We start from the raw sequence: 20,796 nt of genomic DNA, 5'->3' as shown, positions 1-20,796 counted from the left end.
GCCCCAATCACTTTGATATTTCCCTATTTCCCTGCTCCTCGGATCCCACTTTTCCCTCCCCATCCGTGGGAATGACGTCACCTGCTCTGGGATGAAGCCACCAAGGGTGGGACCCGTCTCGGAGCCCTGGAATCGCCTTATCCCAAACCAGACCCTTCCCGAGGGCCGGCACCGGATTTATCAGCCCTGACACATTCCTGGCATCCCAAACTTCCCTCTCCTCCCATCCCATGGACGATTCCTGGGGCCTCGTGCCCAGCTGGATCCATCCCAGCTCCAGATGTCCTTGGGTGAGTCCGTCCTGTTCCCGGCTGGGTTTGGCCGAGCCCTTCCCTGCCTGGGGGGGCCTTTTGCATCTCCCCAAATCCTCGGCTATCCTGGATCCTGGAATTGGGTGGTGGCAGCTTGGGAAGGTCCCCAGGCTCCTCTCCAGCATCCAAGGATTGCTCCGAACATCTCCCATGGCTGGGGAAGGACAACACGGAGGAGGTTTTGGAGACTTTCAGAGTTTTGGGAATTTCGGGAGTTTTTGGTGACTCCCATCTTGGGAGTCATCACGAGGGAGAATTCCTGGGATCTGCTCAGTGGATCCCTGGGTGGGATGTCCTGGATCCCAGCAGGTCCCAAAGGCGACAGGGCAGTCCCATCCCTCAGGAAATGCCTCATCCCTCTGGGATTGGAGGGTGGGAAGCAGGAATGGGATTTCCCAGGTGTGACCCTCGGGAGCTGTGGGGTGGGAAGAGCTGGGAATGCTCCGGAGCCTCTCCCAGCCAACATTCCCGGTTTTCCTCCAGCCCAGCTGCTCCCCGGGTCCCAAGAGCTGCTCCTGGGATGGGACCGTCCCTGGAGCATTCCAGAAAATCTGAGGCTGCCCCATCCCTGGAAGAGCCCATCCCAAGGTCTGGGATCCATCCCAAGGTCTGGGGTCCATCCCAAGGGTCTGGGGTCCATCCCAGGGATCCAGAGTCCATTCCCAGGATCCAGTGTCCATCCTCAGGATCTGGGGTCCATCCCAAGGGTCTGGGATCCATCCCCGGGATCCAGAGTCCATTCCCGGGATCTGGGGTCCATCCCTCATCCCCTCAGCCCCTGGAGCTGTTCATTCCCTGGGAAAGAGACAGCCAGGGCCAGTAATTCCAAGTTTCCCATCATCCTCTCCTTATTCCAAACCGTCTCCAGTTGGGACGCTTCCCAACCTTGACGTGGTTCAGGATCCCACTCCGGATCCCACTCCGGATCCCACGGATTCCTACAGAGCATTCCCAGATCCCAATTCCTGATGCATTAAAACACATCCCTGCCCTTCCTGCCCCTTTTCCAGCTCCCAGAGCCCTGCCTGGGTCTCAGCCTCCCGAGTTCCCGGCTTTTAGGATTTCTCGGAAAACAGTTCCCAGTTCTCACCCTGGATGGGTGGGAATGACCCTTCCCAGCCTCTCCCTGCCCTGTTTTTTCTCATCCCAGGAATATTTTTTTTTCCCCTGTTATTTTTCTCTTCAAATTCCTTCTTCCCATTGTTTTGGCTGCCCATTATTTTCAGCTTTTGGGATTTGAGCCTTTGCAGGATGAGGGATAAAACCCAGGATTGGGATTTTGTGTGCTTTCCTGGGATTTCACCAAAATCCCGCTGTCAATCCTCTCCTCAGGGATCATCTCCAGAATTCCCAGAGGATCATCCCAGCTGGACAAATGGAAAGTGCCCCTGTCCCTGGATGATCCTTAAAATCCTTTCCAACCCCCAAAATTCCAGGATCCTATGAACAATCCCAAAATGCACATTTTCCCTGATTTCTTGCAATCATTTCACTGGAAATGTCTCTGCTTTTGGTCCAAAGGAAAATTCCCAGAGTCGCGCTCAAGGTGGAGCTTCCAGGTGAATTTTCCTGGCACTTGGAGCAGGTTGGTGGGATCCAGCTTGGAATTTCGGATCCCCAATTCCCGGGAGTTTAAAACCATGGAAAACTGCTTTGTCCTGGCTTTGATCCCACATTTCTTGGTGATCCTGGATCTCCTGGAGCTCCTGCTGCACATTCCTGACTCCAGAATGTGATCCTGGATCTCCTGGAGCTCCTGCTCCACATTCCTGACTCCGGGATGTGATCCTGGAGCTCCTCATGCACATCCCTGACTCCGGGATGTGATTCCCGCCCTCCTGTTGTGTTCCAGGGCCGCCGGGACCCAAAGGAGACCGAGGCACGGAGGGGATGGAGGGGGAACCCGGCCTGCCCGGCCTCCCCGGGCCCCGAGGTAAGGAAAACATTCCCGGTATCCATAAAACCCCTCCCAAACCCCATCCTGAGATATCCCGGCTGATCCAAACCCACCGGGGCAGCCCCCGGTGATCCCCACCCATCCCCTGGGATGTCCCAGCTCCTGAGGGACACCAGGATGGATCTGCTCTCTTGGATCCTGGAACATCCATCCTGGAGGGAAAAACCTCACGGCCCGCCCGGCTCCAGGAAATCCGTGCTGATATTCCCAGATTTCCAGGGTGTCCCAGCCAGGCTGGAGCAGGAATTGGCCACCCCATTCCCAAACGGAGCTTTCCAAGGCACCAGGGCTGGAATTGCTGCTGGATCCCTCCAGCAGATCCCGGGAATCTGACAGAGGGGCCTTGGCTCCGAGATTTTTCCAGGATTTTCTTTTTCCAATGCCAATAATGCCAATTTCCCCACCCTCCCTTCTCAATTCCATTGTTTTGGGGAGGAATTCCATTGGAAGCCACCAGAGGACATTCCCACCCTGAGGAAGACTTGGCTCCAGCTGTTTCTGATTTGAAGGAAACCTGGGAATGCTGCTCTGCTTCCAAGGGCTGGGAATGGCTCGGAGCAGGGGCAGGATCACCCCAGGGACAACTTTGTCCCATGGAGGTGACGGGACCCATCCTGCCAGGAGTAGGGATCCACTGGGATCCACAGGATGGAGCTCCAGGGCCAGAGCCAGATGTGGATCCAGATCCAGGTCCAGGAGCAGGTCCAGGTCCGGGTCCAGATGTGGATCCAGTTCAAGGACTAGATCCAGATCCAGATGTGGATCCAGATCCAGATCCAGCTTTGGACTCATAGCCAGGTTAAAGTCTGGGTCCAGGTTTAGGTCCAGATCTAAGTCCAGGTTCAGGTCCAAGTCCAGGCCCAGATGTAGATCCAGATCCATGTCCAGTTCAATGTCCAAGGCCTGGTCAAGGTCCAGGACCAGCTCCAGGACCAGATTCAGGTGCCAGTTCAGATCTGGATCCACATCCAGATTCAAAACCAGGTCCAGATCCAGGATCAGGACCAGTTTCATGTCCAGACCAATCCCTGTTATCCCCTGCTCCAAACCCACCCCACAGGACTCTGGAGGTCAGAGGCAGGTCCAGACCAAGACCCAGACCCTGACCCAGATCCAGACCCAGACCCAGACCCAGACTCAGATCCAGATCCAGACCCAGACCCAGATCCAGACCCAGATCCAGATCCAGATCCAGATCCAGACCCAGACCCAGATCCAGATCCAGATCCAGATCCAGACCCAGACCCAGACTCAGATCCAGATCCAGACCCAGATCCAGATTTGGATCCAGACCCAAATCCAGACCCAGATCCAGACCCAGACCCAGATCCAGATTTGGATCCAGACTCAGATCCAGACCCAAATCCAGACCCAGATCCAGATCCAGACCCAGAACCAGACCCTGACTCAGACCCAGACTCTGATCCAGCCCCAGATCCAGATCCAGATCCAGATCCAGATCCATGCCTGGAATCCTCTGCTCCAAGGATTCTGAGGCCCTGTGACCTTGCTGGGGCTGCTTTGGGCTCAAACCCTGGGATTTTGGGATCGCTCCTTCCCCGGCCCAGCCCAGCGAGGCAGAGCCAGCCTGGAAATCCGATCTGCCTGGGCCAGCCCCTCCAGCTGCCCGCGTTCCTGCTCCCTCCAGCTGGAATTTCTGGCACTGACGGACTCGTGGCTGTTTTTCTTGGGTGTAATAACCCTCGGAATTATATTGGCTCTTTTCCTCGGTTTTCCTTTTTTTTGTTCCCCATTTTTGTCTTGTTCAAACAGAAAAACAAAGCAATCCCAGGAGGGTTCACCTTCGGGAAGAGCCACGATTTTTAAGTCTTTTCCTGGAGTTTTTCGGGATGCAGGCACCACCCTTTGGATCTGAGAAGGTTGGGCTCAGGTGTATCGCTGGAAAATCCCCTTTTCCATGGAAAATCCCCTTTTCCATGGAAAATCCCCTTTTCCATGGAAAATCCACCCTCCTGCCCCCATCCCGCTGAAATCCAGGTCCCGATCCCTCCTGGGGACGGACACAGCAGGGAAGGATCGGAGCTGGGGACAATCCCTGCTGGAGCCAGGGCTGGAATTCCTCCTGGAGGATTTTTTTCCTCGTAAACCGGAGGAAAATCATGGCTAAGTTTGGAAAAGCCCGGCCCAGGCAGGGCAGGAGCAGCGGTGCCGGGGAACCTCCACAGGGACAGACCAGGCTTAGATCCTGGTGGAGCTTTGGATCCAAGCCCAGCTCAGACTCGGGATGAATCCCGCATGGATCGATCCCATGGGATCATCCCCAGGTCCCAGCAGATCCCGTCTCCAGCACAGGGTCCCTCCCTCCCTCCACCCTGGAACCAGACCTGGATCCAGGTCCAGGACCAAGCTGGGCTCCAGGACTAGATGCAGATCCAGGTCCAGACCCAAGTCCAGATTTCAGATCCAGACCCAGATCCAAGTCCAGTTTCAGGATCAGAACCAGGTCCAGGAACAGATCCACAACTGGGTTTAGGCCCAGGTCAAGGTTGAAGATCAAGACCAGATCCAGGTCCAGGACCAGGTTCATGACCAGATCCAGATCCAGGACCGGATAAAGATACAGGTCAAAATCCAGGTCCAGAGCCAGGTCCAGGACCAGGAGCAGATCCAGATCTGGGTCCAGGTTCAGGTCTGGGACCTGGACCAGATCCAGGATCTGGGTCCAGGTCCAGGAGCAGATCTAGATCCAGGTCCAGGAGCAGATCCAGGTCTAGTCCAGATCCATGTCCATGTCCAGATCCAGATCCAGATCCAGATCTCAGGTGGATGGAGGTCACCTCCAAGGTTTGGATGTGTCCCCTGTGAAGGAATTCCCAAACTCCAGCCCAATGCCCACCTCCCAGAGGTGGGGAATGCTCACACCAGGGTACTCCATCTGCCTCCTTCTCCACCAAACATCCACCCCCTTGGACAACATGGATCCCGGAGACCTGGGGCTCACGGGGGACACATCCCAATTCCTCGGGATGGATCCTGCTTTCCCTCCCTTGATCTCCAGCTTTGGAGCCCAGTTTGGCTCCATCCCAGCCTAAGGATGCTCAGGAATTCCTTAGCACCCAGATAAATCCCTCCTGGATCCCAGGGAAGCGCAGGAAAGGATGGGACTGTAAGAGCCGAAGTGAGGGATGCAGGGCTCCAGGCATTTTTCCCCCCTGTTATTTTTCCATTACAATTCCTCGTTCCCATTGTCTTGGCTCCTGATTGTTTTCAGCTTTTGGGATTTGAGCCACTGCAGGATGAGGGATAAAATCTGGGATTGGTTATATTGCATTATATACTTTTGTTTACATTGCATTATATACTTTTCTTTGGGTTACATTGCATTCTATACTTTTCTTTTGGTTACAATGCATTATATATTTTTCTTTTGGCTACAAATCCTTTACATATTTTTCTTTTGGTTATAATGCATTATATATTTTTCTTTTGGTTACAAATGCATTATATACTTTTGGTTACAATGCATTATATACTTTTCTTTTGGTTACATTGCATTATATACTTTTATTTTTGGTTACAATGCATTTTATATTTTTATTTTGGTTACAAATGCATTATATACTTTTATTTTGGTTACAATGCATTATATATTTTTGTTTACATTGCATTATATACTTTTCTTTTGGTTTAAATGCATTACATATTTTTCTTTTGGCTACAAATGCATTATATACTTTTCTTTTGGTTACAATGCATGATATATTTTTGGTTACAATGCATTCTATACTTTTCTTTTGGTTACAATGCATTATATACTTTTCTTTGCTGAGCATCTTAATACAGTAGAACGAATCTACTCCTTAACTATCACCTACAGCCAATCATAACTACTGTAATTACCATACTCATGTTACTGTTCTGTCACTAACAGTCAGTGCATTGCAGTTTAAGCTAGAAGTTGTTTTTCAGTTTTCTTGCAATGGAAAATTCTGAGACCTTTTTTCTACTTTTTGCCTGTGTTATTTTTCTGCTTGGTACAAACATCTCCTTGTTTGGGGTGGGTTTATCCTTTGCTCTAAGCCATACAAACCCCTTCTAACTCACACACCCTTTGCCTCCTTGGTTATCCAGTGAGACTGGCTCAGCAATTCTTTTATTCTTATCAAAACTTGCTTCCATCTCTATTCCTTCATCAGATTCTACATTTAAAAGTCTTTCTGCTAAGCACAGATATCTGTGAGACTTTCTGGTCAAACTTTCATCCTTCCCAGCATGGGGCGGACTCTCTGGGGTCTCACAATCCGCATCGGGAATGTGGAATTCTGCTGGAATTGGCTCATTTGGTGTCCTGCTCCCCATTCCAGGCCTTCCCGGGGAGCGGGGACTGCCCGGCCCGCGCGGACTGAAGGGGGACCCGGGAGAGCTGGGCCCGCGCGGCCCCGCGGGAATGCGGGGGCTCAAAGGTACGGACGCGGAATTCCGGGCGGGAATCCGGGATCAGACGGGCTCTGGAGATCCCGGGATGGGGGGCAGAGCCCTGGGAGTGGGACCGGGACATCCTCTGGCTCGGGAACCACCCGGATCTCCTGGAGGAACGGGAATCCCAACAATTCCTGCTCCAACTGCCAACAATTGGGAATCCCAACAATTCCTGCTCCAACTGCGGAGGGAACGGATGGATTTGGGATGTCCTCTCATTCCATGGGGCTTCGGCAGGGATTTGGGAATGATCTCCTGGTGTTTTCTGGGGCGTTCCTGGCCTGCTGTGGTTTCCCATCTTCCCAGGAAAACTGTGGGAGTAGGAAGTCGGGATTTAGCGGGACACGGCTGTCCCAGGACACCTGGGGTGGGAAATTCCCAGCTGCAACCAAAACCGGGATTGAAAACCCCAAAAAACGCTCTTTGTGCCTCAAAATTCCTGCTGGGGAGGCTGGAAGGGAAAACACCCTGGGAAGGGCTGGGAGTTGTAGGGAACAGACACCTGGAGAGGATTGGGATTGGGATTGGGACTGGGATTGGGACTGGGATTGGGATTGGGATTGGGATCGGGACTGGGATTCAGACTGGGATTGGGATTGGGATTGGGATTGGGATTGGGATTGGGATTGGGATTGGGATTGGGACTGGGATTGGGACTGGGATTGGGATTGGGATTGGGATCGGGACTGGGATTCGGACTGGGTTTGGGATTGGGACTGGGATTGGGATTGGGATTGGGATTGGAATTGGGATTGGAATTGAAATTGGAATTGGGATTGGTTTGGAAGGGACCTTAAAGATCCTCAAATTCCACGCCCTTCCACATCTCCCACTATCCCCGGTTGCTCCAGGAGGTTGGAAAAGCCCCAGACACATCCCTGGAGCACCAGGAATGTTGGGATTTCCTCACTGGTTCATGCCGAGAGCTCCTTAAATGCAGAAAATGATCCCAAAAGTCCCCGGCTGGTTGGGTTGGGATTTGCGGGCCCGATGCCGGATTTGCTCAGAAAAGAATCGTGGAATTGTTGAGGCTGGCAAAGCTCTCCGAGTCCAACCATTCCCACCCCAATCCACATCTCCGAGTGCCACATTCCCACGGATTTTGATCCCCCGGGAATGGGGGCTCCACCTCTGGTCTCAATGGTCCCTCAGGGCTTTTCCAACCTCAGCAATTCCATGAAAACCCCAAAGCCATTCCCGGGTCCCGTCCCCATCCCAGGGATCCGTGCTGTCCCCACTCCAACGTGTCCCCCACCGCAAAAATCCATCCCCACCTCCCTCCCCTGGGGAGATCGGGAATGTCGGATCCAGAGCTTCATCCGACCCCTTTTCCACTGGAATTCCAGCCCCCCTGGCAGCGCTCGGGCAGTTTATGGGATTCTCTGGAATTTATGGGAAACAGACCCGGGCCTGGGCACGGATCCAAAGCCAAGCTTTGCCTTAAATCCCAGATTTCTGCAGGACCCTTCTCCAAGGACTTGGCAGGAGCCCTCGGTTCCTCGGGAATTGCATCCCAGGAATCCTGGGATGGGTTTTTGGGTGTGCAGGAGCCTCCTCATGGAAAATTCCAGGTTTAAACCTCTCCCAGAGCGGCTCCAACCTGGCAGAGGAAGGGCAGATTCCCAAGTCTTTTTCCTCTTTGGTGTTTTCCCTTTTTCGATGGATTTTTCCTCAAAATCACCCCAGTGGAGAATTTCTTTCCTCATTTCCAAATGGGAAAAATTATCCTGGGAAGTGAGGACACGCCCACCCTCCCCACTTTTCCATGGAAAACGTCATGCAGGGAATGCACTCAAGAAGGAAGAGTGGGAAAAATCCAAGCTGGGATCGGAATTTTGGGATAAATTCGGGGGGATAAGAGAAGATTCCTTCCGGAACATCCCCAGGGTGGAGATTTTTGGGAATGTTCACGGAGGCACAACCTGCTTCCACCCAGAAAAATGGGATTGGTGGATTCTCCTGGGGCTTTTCCCAAGATTTTGGGATCCGTCCATCCCTGTGGATCCGTGGGAGGAGCTGAGGGTCTCTGTCACTGTGTCTGGGCCTACATTTTGTGCCCAATCCCCCAAAAAAAGATGGGAAAATGCCTGGAACGCTTTGATGGTGGCTGGGGGAAGGCACCGGGCAGGACGGAGCGGGAGAGGCTTTTCCCGAATTCCCGGCTCTGTCCCAGCCCTGAGGCTCCCTCCAGGCCCTCAGGGAGTTGGATCCCATTTTTGGGATCTTCTCCAGCCCCAACACCGGAGTCACCGAGTTATTCCCACCAGAAAATTCCAGGGAAAAGGGGAGAGATGGGGAAAGGGGGAAGGAAAAGGGGCAAGGAAGAGGGGGAAGGAAGGAAGGAAGGAAGGAAGGAAGGAAGGAAGGAAGGAAGGAAGGAAGGAAGGAAGGAAGGAAGGAAGGAAGGAAGGAAGGAAGGAAGGAAGGAAGGAAGGAAGGAAGGAAGGAAGGAAGGAAGGAAGGAAGGAAGGAAGGAAGGAAGGAAGGAAGGAAGGAAGGAAGGAAGGAAGGAAGGAAGGAAGGAAGGAAGGAAGGAAGGAAGGAAGGAAGGAAGGAAGGAAGGAAGGAAGGAAGGAAGGAAGGAAGGAAGGAAGGAAGGAAGGAAGGAAGGAAGGAAGGAAGGAAGGAAGGAAGGAAGGAAGGAAGGAAGGAAGGAAGGAAGGAAGAGGAAGGAAGGAAGGAAGGAAGGAAGGAAGGAAGGAAGGAAGGAAGGAAGGAAGGAAGGAAGGAAGGAAGGAAGGAAGGAAGGAAGGAAGGAAGGAAGGAAGGAAGGAAGGAAGGAAGGAAGGAAGGAAGGAAGGAAGGAAGGAAGAAGGAAGGAAGGAAGGAACAGAGAAGCTGTGGCTGCCCCCGGATCCCCGGGAGTGTCCCAGGAAAGGTTGGAGCACCCCGGGAATAGCGAGAGGTGTCGGGGCTGGAATGGGGTGGGATTGAGGGTCCCTTCCCACCCAAACCATTCCGGCATTCCCGGATTGCTGCTGCTGCTCTCGGAGCGGTGACGGACACCGGGAAAAGCTGGGGATTTGGGATTTCAGGATGGGAATCCTCTTCCACATTCCACAATCCCAAGGTGATCCAAATACACTCTTGGACACTGCCAGGGATCCAGGGATTCTCTGGGAATTCAGGACTCCAGGAAGGGTCTCCCTTCCTTTTTCCATCCCTAAATTCCATAAAAATCCCTTGGGATGGATCCTGAGTGTCCTTGATCCCGGAATCCCAGGATGGTTTGGGATGGGATCCCTGGACCTTCAATCCCATCCAGGGACACTTCCCACCATCCCAGGGTGCTCCAAATCCACCCCTGGGACACTGCAGGGATTCTCTGGAATTCCAGCCCAGCCAGGAATCCCTTCCCAGATCCCACCATCCCAAGCTCCCTTTCCCACTGGAAGCCATTCCCTGCCTCCTGCCCCTCCAGCCCTTGCCCAAATCCCAGCTCTCCTGGAGCCCCTTTGGGATGGGGAAGCGGCTCCAAGGATTCCCTGGATCCTTCCCTGATCCAGCTGCACATTCCCAGCTCTCCCAGACTGCCATTGGATCCAGCCCTATCCCAACTCCCCCTTGAGAAGGAATTTTGGCATCCAGGGATTCTCTGGGAATTCAGGACTTCATGAAGGGTCTCCCTTCCCTTTTCCTCCCCCAAATTCCATAAAAATCCCTCAGGATGGATCCTTAGTGCCCCTGATCCCAGAATCCCAGAATTCCTGGGATCACGCCACCCTTTCCCCCACCCCATTTTGGGGACGAATCCCCCAAAACCCGGAATTGCCGCTTCCCAATCCCGATTCCTGGACGTGAGCAGCCGGGGCCGCTCCGTGATCCCGACCCCATCCTGAGGCGGGAGCCGCATCCCTGGCCCCGTTCCCGGGAATTTCCATCTGGATCCCATCAGCTCCGTCCCACACAGCCCGCGGGAGCGATCCCGCTCTCCCAGGGAACGGGCGGGAATTTCCTGCCCGGCTCGGCCCTGTTGGGATCGTTTCCCATCCCGTGTTTTCCTTTCTCCCGCGTTTTCGGGCGTTGTTTGTTGTTCCTGGAGCATCCCCGAGCCTTTCCTTGGGGTCGGGCCAGGCCTGGCCAAGCCGGGATCGGCAAATCCGGGCCTGGAAAAGCCGGGAATGAGGGAGGAGGAGGCGCCGGGAGAGCCAAGGAATGTCCGAGCTCGTTAGTGAGGTCATTGGCGGGATATTAAACAATAATTGGGATATGGAATCATTCCCGGGATATGGAATCATGACTGGGATATGGAATCATTCCCGGGACATCAACCCATGATTGGGATATGGAATCATTCCCGGGACATCAAACCATGATTGGGATATGGAATCATTCCCAGGATATGGAATCATTCCCGGGATATCAAACCATGATTGGGATATGGAATCATTCCCAGGATATGGAATCATTCCCGGGATATTAAACCATGACTGGATATGGAATCATTCCCAGGATATGGAATCATGATTGGGATATTAAACCATGATTGGGATACTGAATAATTCCCAGGAAATTAAACCAATATTGGGATATGGAATCATTCCCAGGATATCAAACCATGGCTGGGATATTGAATCATTCCCGGGATGTTAAACCATGATTGGGATATTGAATCATTCCCAGGATATTAAACCATAATTGGGATATTGAATCATTCCTGGGATGTTAAGCCATGATCGGGATATTGAATAATTCCTGGGATATTGAATCATTCCTGGGATATTAAACCATGATTGGGATATTGAATAATTCCCGGGATATCAAACCATAATTGGGATATGGAATCATTCCCAGGATATTAAATCATGATTGGGATATGGAATCATTCCCAGGACATTAAATCATAATTTGGATATGGAATCATTCCCAGGATATTCAATAATTCCCAGGATATTAAACCATGATTGTGATATGGAATCATTCCCTGGATATTAAACCATGATTGTGATATGGAATAATTCCCTGGATATTAAACCATGATTGGGATATGGAATCATTCCCGGGATATTAAACCATGATTGGGATATGGAATCATTCCGGGATATTAAACCATGATTGGGATGTGGAATCATTCCCTGGATATTAAACCACAATTGGGATATTGAATCATTCCCAGGATATCAAACCATGATTGGGATATGGAATCATTCCCGGGATATTAAACCATAATTGGGACATTGAATCATTCCCGGGATATTAAGCCATGACTGGAATATTGAATAATTCCCAGGATATCAAAGGGGCAGGAATGTTTATCCCCCCTGGCATCGCCCTTTACCATGGACACCATTCCATGATTTCCTGGCGCTCCCTCAGGGATTTGGGAATTCCCAGCCCACCCCCAAATGAGGCGTTTTTAGCCCCAAACGAGATTTTCCACCCCCAAATTGGGAATTTCATCCCAAAATCCAGATGGGATTTATGGGATCTGCAGTCAGGAATTCCAGGAGCGCCAGGCCTTTGTCCTCCCTCCGCCAGAGGATTTTTGGGATTTCCCATTTTTGGGAGCAGGGATGGGAAATGGGATATTGGGAGTGAGGGGGTTTTGGGGGGGTTTATGGGGTCTGGAGGGGCCAAAGAGGGATGGGAATTTCTGGGAACTGATGGGAATTTATTGGGATTTCTAGGGGTCCAGGGGCACCAAAGAGGGATGAAGGTTTCTGGGAATTTACGGAAATTCCTGGGGATTTCTGGGAATTTCTGGGGGTCCAGGGACATCAAAGAGGGATGGGGATTTCCCAGAATTTCTGGGAATTTCTGGGTATTTATTGGGATTTCTAGGGGGAATCAAAGAGGGATGGGAATTCCTGGGAATTCCTGGGGATTTATGGGGATTTATGGGGATTTATGGGGATTTATGGGGGTCCAGGGACATCAAAGAGGGATTGGAGGATTAATGAGGATTTATGGGAATTTATGGGAATTTAGTGGGATTTATGGGGGTTCAGGGGTATCAAAGAGGGATGGGGATTCCTGGGAATTTATGGGAATTTCTGGGGATTTCTGGGAATTCCTGGGGGCTGTGGGGGGCTCAGTGCACCCCCAAACTCCGTCTCCTCTCTTCCCAGGCGAGCGCGGCCCCAAGGGGGACAAGGGGGACCGGGGGGACCGAGGAGCGGCCGCTGGCACCGGTGAGTTCCGGGCGCGCCCCACGGAGACCCCGGCGCGGAATTTGGGGGGATTTTTGGGAATTGGGAGCCCGGGGAGGGGAAATTCCTGATGGAAAGAGGAATTCCTGATGTTGGGAAAACCATCCCGGGGTTCTACTGCGATTCCAGGGACGTCCCAGCCTGGGGACATTGCCCATGGAATGCCAGGGACGTCGCTCCTTGGGGACATCCCAGCCTGGGGACATTCCCCCTGGAATCCCAAGGACATCCCTGGGGACACCATCCCTGGAGATGCCACCATGGATGACGTCAGCTTGGATGATGTCAGCTTGGATGACGTCACCATCCCTTTGAGATGCCACAATCCCTGGGGATGTTGCCATGGATTGTTCCACCGTGGATGACATCGCTGTGGGTGACATCACTGTGGATGGTGTTCGCCATGGATGATGTCACCATGGGTCATGCCACCATGGATGATGTCACCATGGATGATGTCACTATGGATGATGTCACATGGATTATGTCCCCATGGATGATGTCACCTTGGATGACGTCACCATGGATGATGTTCTCCATGGATGATGTCACCGTGGATGCTGTCCCCAGGGCTGACATCCCCATGGGTTACATCCCCTTGGCTGCTTTCCCCATGGCTGATGTCCCTACGGCTGATGTCCCCACAGCTCCTGTCCCCAGGGCTGTTGTCCCTGGTGGCTGATGCCCCCCGGCTGCTGTCCCCACGGCTGACGCCGCCATGGACGACATCGCCATGGGTGCTGTCCCCACGGCCATGGCTGCTGTCCCCATGGCTGACATCCCCATCGATGCTGTCCCCTGTCCATCCTGCCATCCCGCAGCTCCGTCCGAGGGCTCGGTGCGGCTGCTGTCCCCCTGGCTGCTGTCCCCATCGCCATGTCTGCTGTCCCCACCCCCCTGGCTGCTGTCCCCATGTCCCTCCTGGTGTCCCCAGCTCCATCCGAGGGCTCGGTGCGGCTGGTGAATGTCTCCTGTCCCCATGTCCATCCTGGTGTCCCCATGTCCATCCTGCCATCCCCAGCTCTGTCCGAGGGCTCGGTGCGCCTGGTGAACCACTCCTGTCCCCATGTCCATGTTTGCTGTCCCCATGTCCCTCCTGGTGTCCCCATGTCCCTCCTGGTGTCCCCAGTTCCCTCCGAGGGCTTGGTGCGCCTGGTGAACGGCTCCTGTCCCCACATTTGCTGTCCCCACATTTGCTGTCCCCATGTCCATGTTCACTGTCCCCATGTCCATTCTGCCATCCCCAGCTCTGTCCGAGGGCTCGGTGCGCCTGGTGAACAGCTCCTGTCCCCATGTCCATCCTGCCATCCCCATGTCCCCGTTTACTGTCCCTCCTGGTGTCCCCAGTTCCCTCAGAGGGCTCGGTGCACCTGGTGAACGGCTCCTGTCCCCGTGTCCATGTTTACTGTCCCCATGTCCCCATGTCCATCCTGCAGTTCCGTCCGAGGGCTCGGTGTGGCTGGTGAATGGCTCCAGGGGCCACATTTACTGTCCCCATATCCATCCTGGTGTCCCCATGTCCATCCTGATGTCCCCCTGTCCGTCCCGCAGTTCCCTCCGAGGGCTCGGTGCGCCTGGTGAATGGCTCCCGTCCCCACGTTTGCTGTCCCCACATTTGCTGTCCCCATGTCCATGTTTACTGTCCCCATGTCCATCCTGCTGTCCCCATGTCCATGTTTACTGTACCCCTGTCCATCCTGCTGTCCCCATGTCCATGTTTACTGTCCCTCTGTCCATCCCACAGTTCCCTCAGAGGGCTCGGTGCGCCTGGTGAACGGCTCCTGTCCCCACATTTACTGTCCTCATATCCATGTTTACTGTCCCCATGTCCATCCTGGTGTCCCTCTGTCCGTCCCGCAGTTCCCTCCGAGGGCTCGGAGCGCCTGGTGAACGGCTCCTGTCCCCATATCCATGTTTACTGTCCCCCTGTCCATCCCGCAGTTCCCTCCAAGGGCTCAGTGCGCCTGGTGAACGGCTCCCGTCCCCACATTTGCTGTCCCCACATTTGCTGTCCCCATGTCCATGTTTACTGTCCCCATGTCCATCCTGCTGTCCCCATGTCCATGTTTACTGTCCCCCTGTCCATCCCGCAGTTCCCTCGGAGGGCTCGGTGCGCCTGGTGAACGGCTCCTGTCCCCACGTTTACTGTCCCCCTGTCCATCCTGATGTCCCTCTGTCCGTCCCGCAGTTCCCTCGGAGGGCTCGGTGCGCCTGGTGAACGGCTCCGGGGCCCACGAGGGGCGCCTGGAGATTTTCCACGAGCGGCGCTGGGGCTCCGTGTGCGACGACGGCTGGGACGGGCGGGACGGGGACGTGGCGTGCCGCATGCTCGGCTACCCCGGCGCCGCCGACGTCTTCCGCATGGCGCGCTTCGGACAAGGTGCCAACAACGGGAACGGGAACGGGATTCGGGATCGGGAATGGGATTCGGGATGGGGAACGGCTCCTCAGGACCGGGAACGGGATTTGGGATCGAGAACGGGATTCGGGATTGGGAATGGGATTCGGGATGGGGAACGGCTCCTCAGGACCAGGAACGGGATTTGGGATCGAGAACGGGATTCGGGATTGGGAATGGGATTCGGGATGGGGAACGGCTCCTCAGGACTGGGAACGAGATTTGGGATCAAGAACGGGATTCGGGATTGGGAATGGGATTTGGGATGGGGAACGGCTCCTCAGGAACGGGATTTGGGATCGAGAACGGGATTCGGGATTGGGAATGGGATTTGGGATTGGGAATGGCTCCTCAGGACCAGGAATGGGATTTGGAATGGGGAATGGGATTCGGGATTGGGAATGGGATTCGGGATGGGGAACGGCTCCTCAGGATTGGGAACGGGATTCAGGATTGGGAATGGGATTCAGGATCAAGAACAGCTCCTGTGGGATTTGAGAACGGATCCTCAGCATTGCGAATGGCTCCTCAGGATTGCGAATGGCTCCTCGGGATTGGGAACAGGATTCGGGATGGAGAACAGGATTCAGGATGGGGAACGGGATTCAGGAAGAGGATTTGGGATTGGGAATGGCTCCTCGGGATTGGGAACGAGATTCAGGATTGGGAACAGGATTTGGGATGGGGAACAGCTCCTGTGGGATTTGAGAACGTCTCCTTGGGATTCGGAATGGCTCCTATGGGATTGGGAATGGGATTCGGGATTGGGAACAGTTCCTGAGGGATTGGGAACTGCTCCTGAGGGATTTGGAACTGCTCCTGAGGGATTGGGAACGGCTCCTGTGGGATTGGGAACTGCTCCTGCAGGATTGGGAACAGCTCCTGTGGGATTGGGAACGGCTCCTAAGGGATTTGGAACAGCTCCTGTGGGATTGGGAACTGCTCCTGTGGGATTCAGGAACAGCTCCTGAGGGATTGGGAACTGCTCCTGAGGGATTGGGAACTGCTCCTGTGGGATTGGGAACGGCTCCTGTGGGATTGGGAACGGCTCCTGTAGGATTGGGAACTGCTCCTGTGGGATTCGGGAACGGCTCCTGTGGGATTCGGGAATGGGTCATCAGGATCCCGGGGAACGTCTCCTCGGGTTTCAGGAATGGCTCCTGTGGGATCCCGGTAATTCTGTCCTGGGGACATCCCTGTAATTCCGTCCGTGTCCGTGTGTCCGTCCGCAGGCACGGGGAAGATCTGGATGGACGACGTGTCCTGCACGGGCACCGAGGAGTCCCTGGAGCTCTGCAGCTTCTCGGGGTGGGGCCGCACCAACTGCGGCCACGCCGAGGACGCCGGAGTGCGCTGCCGGACAGACTGACAGCGACCGGACAGACTGACACCAACCGGACAGACTGACACCAGCCAGACAGACTGACACCAACCAACCGGACAGACTGACAGCGACTGGACAGACTGACACTGACCGGACAGACTGACACCAGCCAGACAGACTGACACCGACCGGACAGACTGACACCGACCAACTGGACAGACTGACACCGACCAACCGGACAGACTGACACCAGCTGGACAGACTGACAGCAACCGGACAGACTGACACCGGCCGGACAGACTGACAGCGACCAGACAGACTGACACCAACCAACCGGACAGACTGACACCAACAGGACAGACTGACACCAGCAGGACAGACTGACACCAACCGGACAGACTGACACCGACCGGACAGACTGACACACCGGACAGACTGACACTGAACAGACAGACTGACACAAGCTGGACAGACTGACACCAACTGCACAGACTGACACCGACCGGACAGACTGACACCAAATCCACCCCATCCCATAGGGACTGACCCCAAAACCCACCCCAAAAGGGAATGACCCCAAATCCATCCCAAAGGGAAACCCCAAAGACGTCCCAAGGGAATGACCCCAAATCTGTCCCATAAGGGAATGACCCCAAATCCATCCCAAAGGGCCAGGGAATGACCCCAAACTCGCCCCAAAAGGAGAAACCCCAAACCTATCCTGAAGGGAAAATCCCAAACCCGCCCCAAGGGACTGACCCCAAATCCATCCCATAACGGAATGACCCCAAACCCGCCCCAAAAGGGACTGACCCCAAATCCATCCCATAACGGAATGACCCCAAACCCACCCCAAAAGGGAATGACCCCAAAATCCATCCCAAAAGGGTCTGACCCCAAACCCACCACAAGGGACTGTTCTATAACCCACCCCAAAGGGCCTGACCCCAAATCCATCCCAAAAGGGCCAGGAACTGACCCCAAATCCATCCCCTAATGGACTGACCCCAAACCTGCCCCGAAGGACTGACCCCAAACCTGCCCCAAACGGGAAATCCCAAACACAACCCAGAGGGGCTGACCCCAAACCCACCCCAGAGGAGCTCACCCCAAGGGACTGACCCTAAATCCATCCCAAAAGGGCCAGGAACTGACCCCAAATCCACCCCCTAATGGACTGACCCCAAACCTGCCCCAAACAGGAAATCCCAAATCCATCCCGGAGGGGAAATCCCAAACACATCCCAAAAAGAGAAAATCCCAAATCCATACCAAAGAGACTGGGCAGAAATCCCAAATCCATCCCAAAAGAGAAAATCCCAAATCCACACCAAAGAGACTGGGGAGAAATCCCAAACCCATCCCAAAGGGGAAAACCCCAAATCCATCCCGAAGGGGCCAGGGGTGATCCCAAAAAGGACGACCCCAAATCCATCCCAAATCCGCATCCCAGCCCGGATCCCAGGAACGGGATCGTTCCCAGAGAAATAAAGGATTTGGTTTTCTCCCGGTGGGGTTATGGGATTTATGGTTTTTTTTTTTTTTGGTTTATGGGGGTTTTTTTTGCGTTTATGGGGTTTTATGGGGTTTATAAGGTTTTAGGAGGGCTTATGGGGATTTGTGGGGTTTTTTGGGATTTTTATGGGGTTTTGGGATTTATGAGCTTTTTTTTTTGTTTATGGGGTTTTTTTGCGTTTATGGGGTTTATGGGGTTTCATGGGGTTTTTATAGGGTTTATGGGAGGTTATGGAGTTTATGGGGTTTTATGGGGTTTATAGGGTTTTAGGGGGGCTTATGGGGATTTGTGGAGTTTTTTGGGGATTTTATGGGGTTTTATGGGGTTTTGGGATTTATGAGGTTTTTGGGGTTTTTGGGATTTTATGGGGTTTAATGAGGTTTTATAGAGTTTATGGGGTTCATGGGGTTTTTACAGGGTTTATTTGGGTTTATGGGAGTTTATGGGAGGTTATGGGGTTTATGGGTTTTATTGGGTTCATGGGGTTTTCATAGGGTTTATGGCAGGTTATGGGATTTATGGGGTATTTATGGGGTTTCCTGGGGGTTGAGAGGGATTTATGGGATTTTATTGGCTTTTATGGGGTTTATGGAGTTTATGGGGTTTTGGGGGGAGTTTATGGGGTTTGGGGGGATTTTATGGGGTTTAGGGTGTTTTATGGGGTTTAAGGGGTTAATGGGGGTTTATGGTGTTCGTGGGGTTTAATGGGGCATTATGGGGTTAATGGGGTTTATGGGGTATTTTAGGGGTTTTACAGGGGTTTGGGGTATTTATGGGGTTTTATTGGGGTTTATGGGTATTTATGGGCTTTTATGGAGTTTGTGGGGGTTTATGGGGTTTTATTAGGGTTTATGGGGGTTTTATGGGGTTTCATGGACATTTACGGGGTTTTTATGGCATTTATGGGGTTTTATGGGGGTTTAAGGGGATTTTTGGGGTTTATGGGGTTTAGAGGTATTTTTGGGGTTTTTATTCGGTCATTTATGTGTTTCCACCGACCCCCACACCGCCCCCCCAAATTCCTGGGCATCCCTTCCCTCCTCTTTGACCCTTCCCAGCCCCGCGGAGCCCCCGGAGCGCCCCAAATCCCCCGCGCCGCGTTCGGGGCCGCCCCAAAACCCCCCGGGACCGCCCCAAGCCACGCCCACCCCGCGCTGGCCACGCCCCCACACTGCGCGCGCCGCTTACGTCACCCCGCCAGCGCTCGGCCACGCCCCCGGCTCTGATCACGCCCCGCGCGGATCTGGCCACGCCCACACCCCCGCCCCCTCGTGCCATATTTGGTGTTTGGCCACGCCCCCAGGAAGGGGCGGGGCCGGCGCGAGCGCGCGCGCGCGGTTCGAACGCGGCGCCCGAAAACGGGCGGAAAAGGCGGGAAAGGGATCCAGGGTTTCCCCGGGAATTTCCTTGGGATCGGCACCGGGAAAAGGATCCAGGGATTCCCCGGGAATTTCCTTGGGGTCGGCACCGGGAAAAGGATCCGGGAATTCCCGGGGATCGGCACCGAGAGCGGGAAAAGGACCCCGGAATTCCCGGGGCTCGGCGGCCGCAGCCAGCGAACCCCGGAGCGAGGTGGGACCGGCGGCTCTTCCTGGGAGCCCCCGGAGCTGGGATCGCCCCCCAAAATCCTGGGATTCCCCCCCCCAGTTCCCAATTCCCGAGCCTGGATCCCAATCCCTGTGTTGGGATCCTCCCCCGCGCCACAATTCCCCAATCTGGGATCCCCCAGCCTGGGACCATCCCAGTTCCCGGGGCCGGGATTTCGGGGATCCCCCAATTCCCAAATCTGGGACTTCCCGAATTCCCCAGTTTGGGACCCCCCCCCCCCACCAATTCCCAAATCCAGCCCCCTCCCCCCCACAATTCCCAAATCTAGGATTTCCACAATTGCCAAAATTTCCTCCAATTCCCAAATCCAGCCCCTCCAGTTCCAAATTCCAGGACCCCCCAGTTCCCAAATCCAGGATTTCCCCAATACCCCAAATTTCCCCCAATTCCCAAATCCAGGATTTCTCCAATTCCCAAATCCAGCTCTCACCAGTTCCCAAACCCAGCCCCCTCCATTTCCCAAAATTTCCCCCAATTCCCAAATCCAGGATTTCCCAATTCCCAAACACAGGATTTCCCAATTCCCAAACACAGGATTTCCCAATTCCCAAACACAGGATTTCCCCCATTCCCAAATCTGGACCCCCCCCCCCCCAATTCCCAAACACGAGACCTCCCCTAGTTCCTAAATTCAGGATTTCCCAAATTTGTGATTTCCCCAATTCCCAAAATTTCCCCACTTCCCAAAATTTTCCCCCAATTCCCAAATCTGCCCCTGCCAATGCCCAAATCTGGGATTTCCCAATTCCCAAATCCAGCATTTCTCTAATCCCCAAATCCAGGGTTTCTCCAATTTCCAAACCCAGGATTTCTCCAAATCCAGCCCCCCCCCAGTCCTCAGAATTTCCTCCAATTCCCAAATCCACCCCCCCACAATTCCCAAATCCGGGATATCCCCATTTCCCAAAATTTCCTCCAATTCTCAAATCTGCCCCTCCCGCCCCCACCACCAATACCCAAATTTAGGATTTCCCAATTCCCAAACTTGTGATTCCCCTCAATTCCCAAAATTCCCCCCAATTCCCAAAATTCCCCCCAGTGCCATTGGGGTCCCTCACGTCCCCTCGTGTCCCGCAGGATCGGGATTGGGATT

The 20,796-nt window shown here is 53.9% G+C and overlaps 1 protein-coding gene across 2 annotated transcripts in view; it reads left to right on the top strand.

The window, feature by feature from the left end:
- The window catches only part of SCARA5 (scavenger receptor class A member 5), a 33,432-nt gene extending 15,329 nt beyond the window's left edge, over positions 1-18,103 (top strand). Inside the window, exons 5-9 of one of the 2 annotated variants that reach the window (XM_063153215.1) lie at positions 2,164-2,244; positions 6,594-6,692; positions 12,777-12,839; positions 15,046-15,237; positions 16,488-18,103. In XM_063153215.1, the coding sequence (XP_063009285.1) occupies positions 2,164-2,244; positions 6,594-6,692; positions 12,777-12,839; positions 15,046-15,237; positions 16,488-16,624 (572 nt within the window). In that variant the 3' untranslated portion in view covers positions 16,625-18,103. Of the gene's footprint in view, positions 1-2,163; positions 2,245-2,367; positions 2,922-6,593; positions 6,693-12,776; positions 12,840-15,045; positions 15,238-16,487 lie in introns of those variants that run through there. The other variant, XM_063153214.1, reaches the window with a different exon arrangement.
- The last annotated feature ends 2,693 nt before the right edge of the window (positions 18,104-20,796 follow it).

The sequence above is a fragment of the Melospiza melodia genome, chromosome 3, assembly GCF_035770615.1.
Source record: "Melospiza melodia melodia isolate bMelMel2 chromosome 3, bMelMel2.pri, whole genome shotgun sequence".
NCBI classification, from domain to species: domain Eukaryota; kingdom Metazoa; phylum Chordata; class Aves; order Passeriformes; family Passerellidae; genus Melospiza; species Melospiza melodia.
The sequence above is the reverse complement of the archived record's forward strand: the minus strand, read 5'-3'. Positions and strand labels throughout refer to the sequence as shown.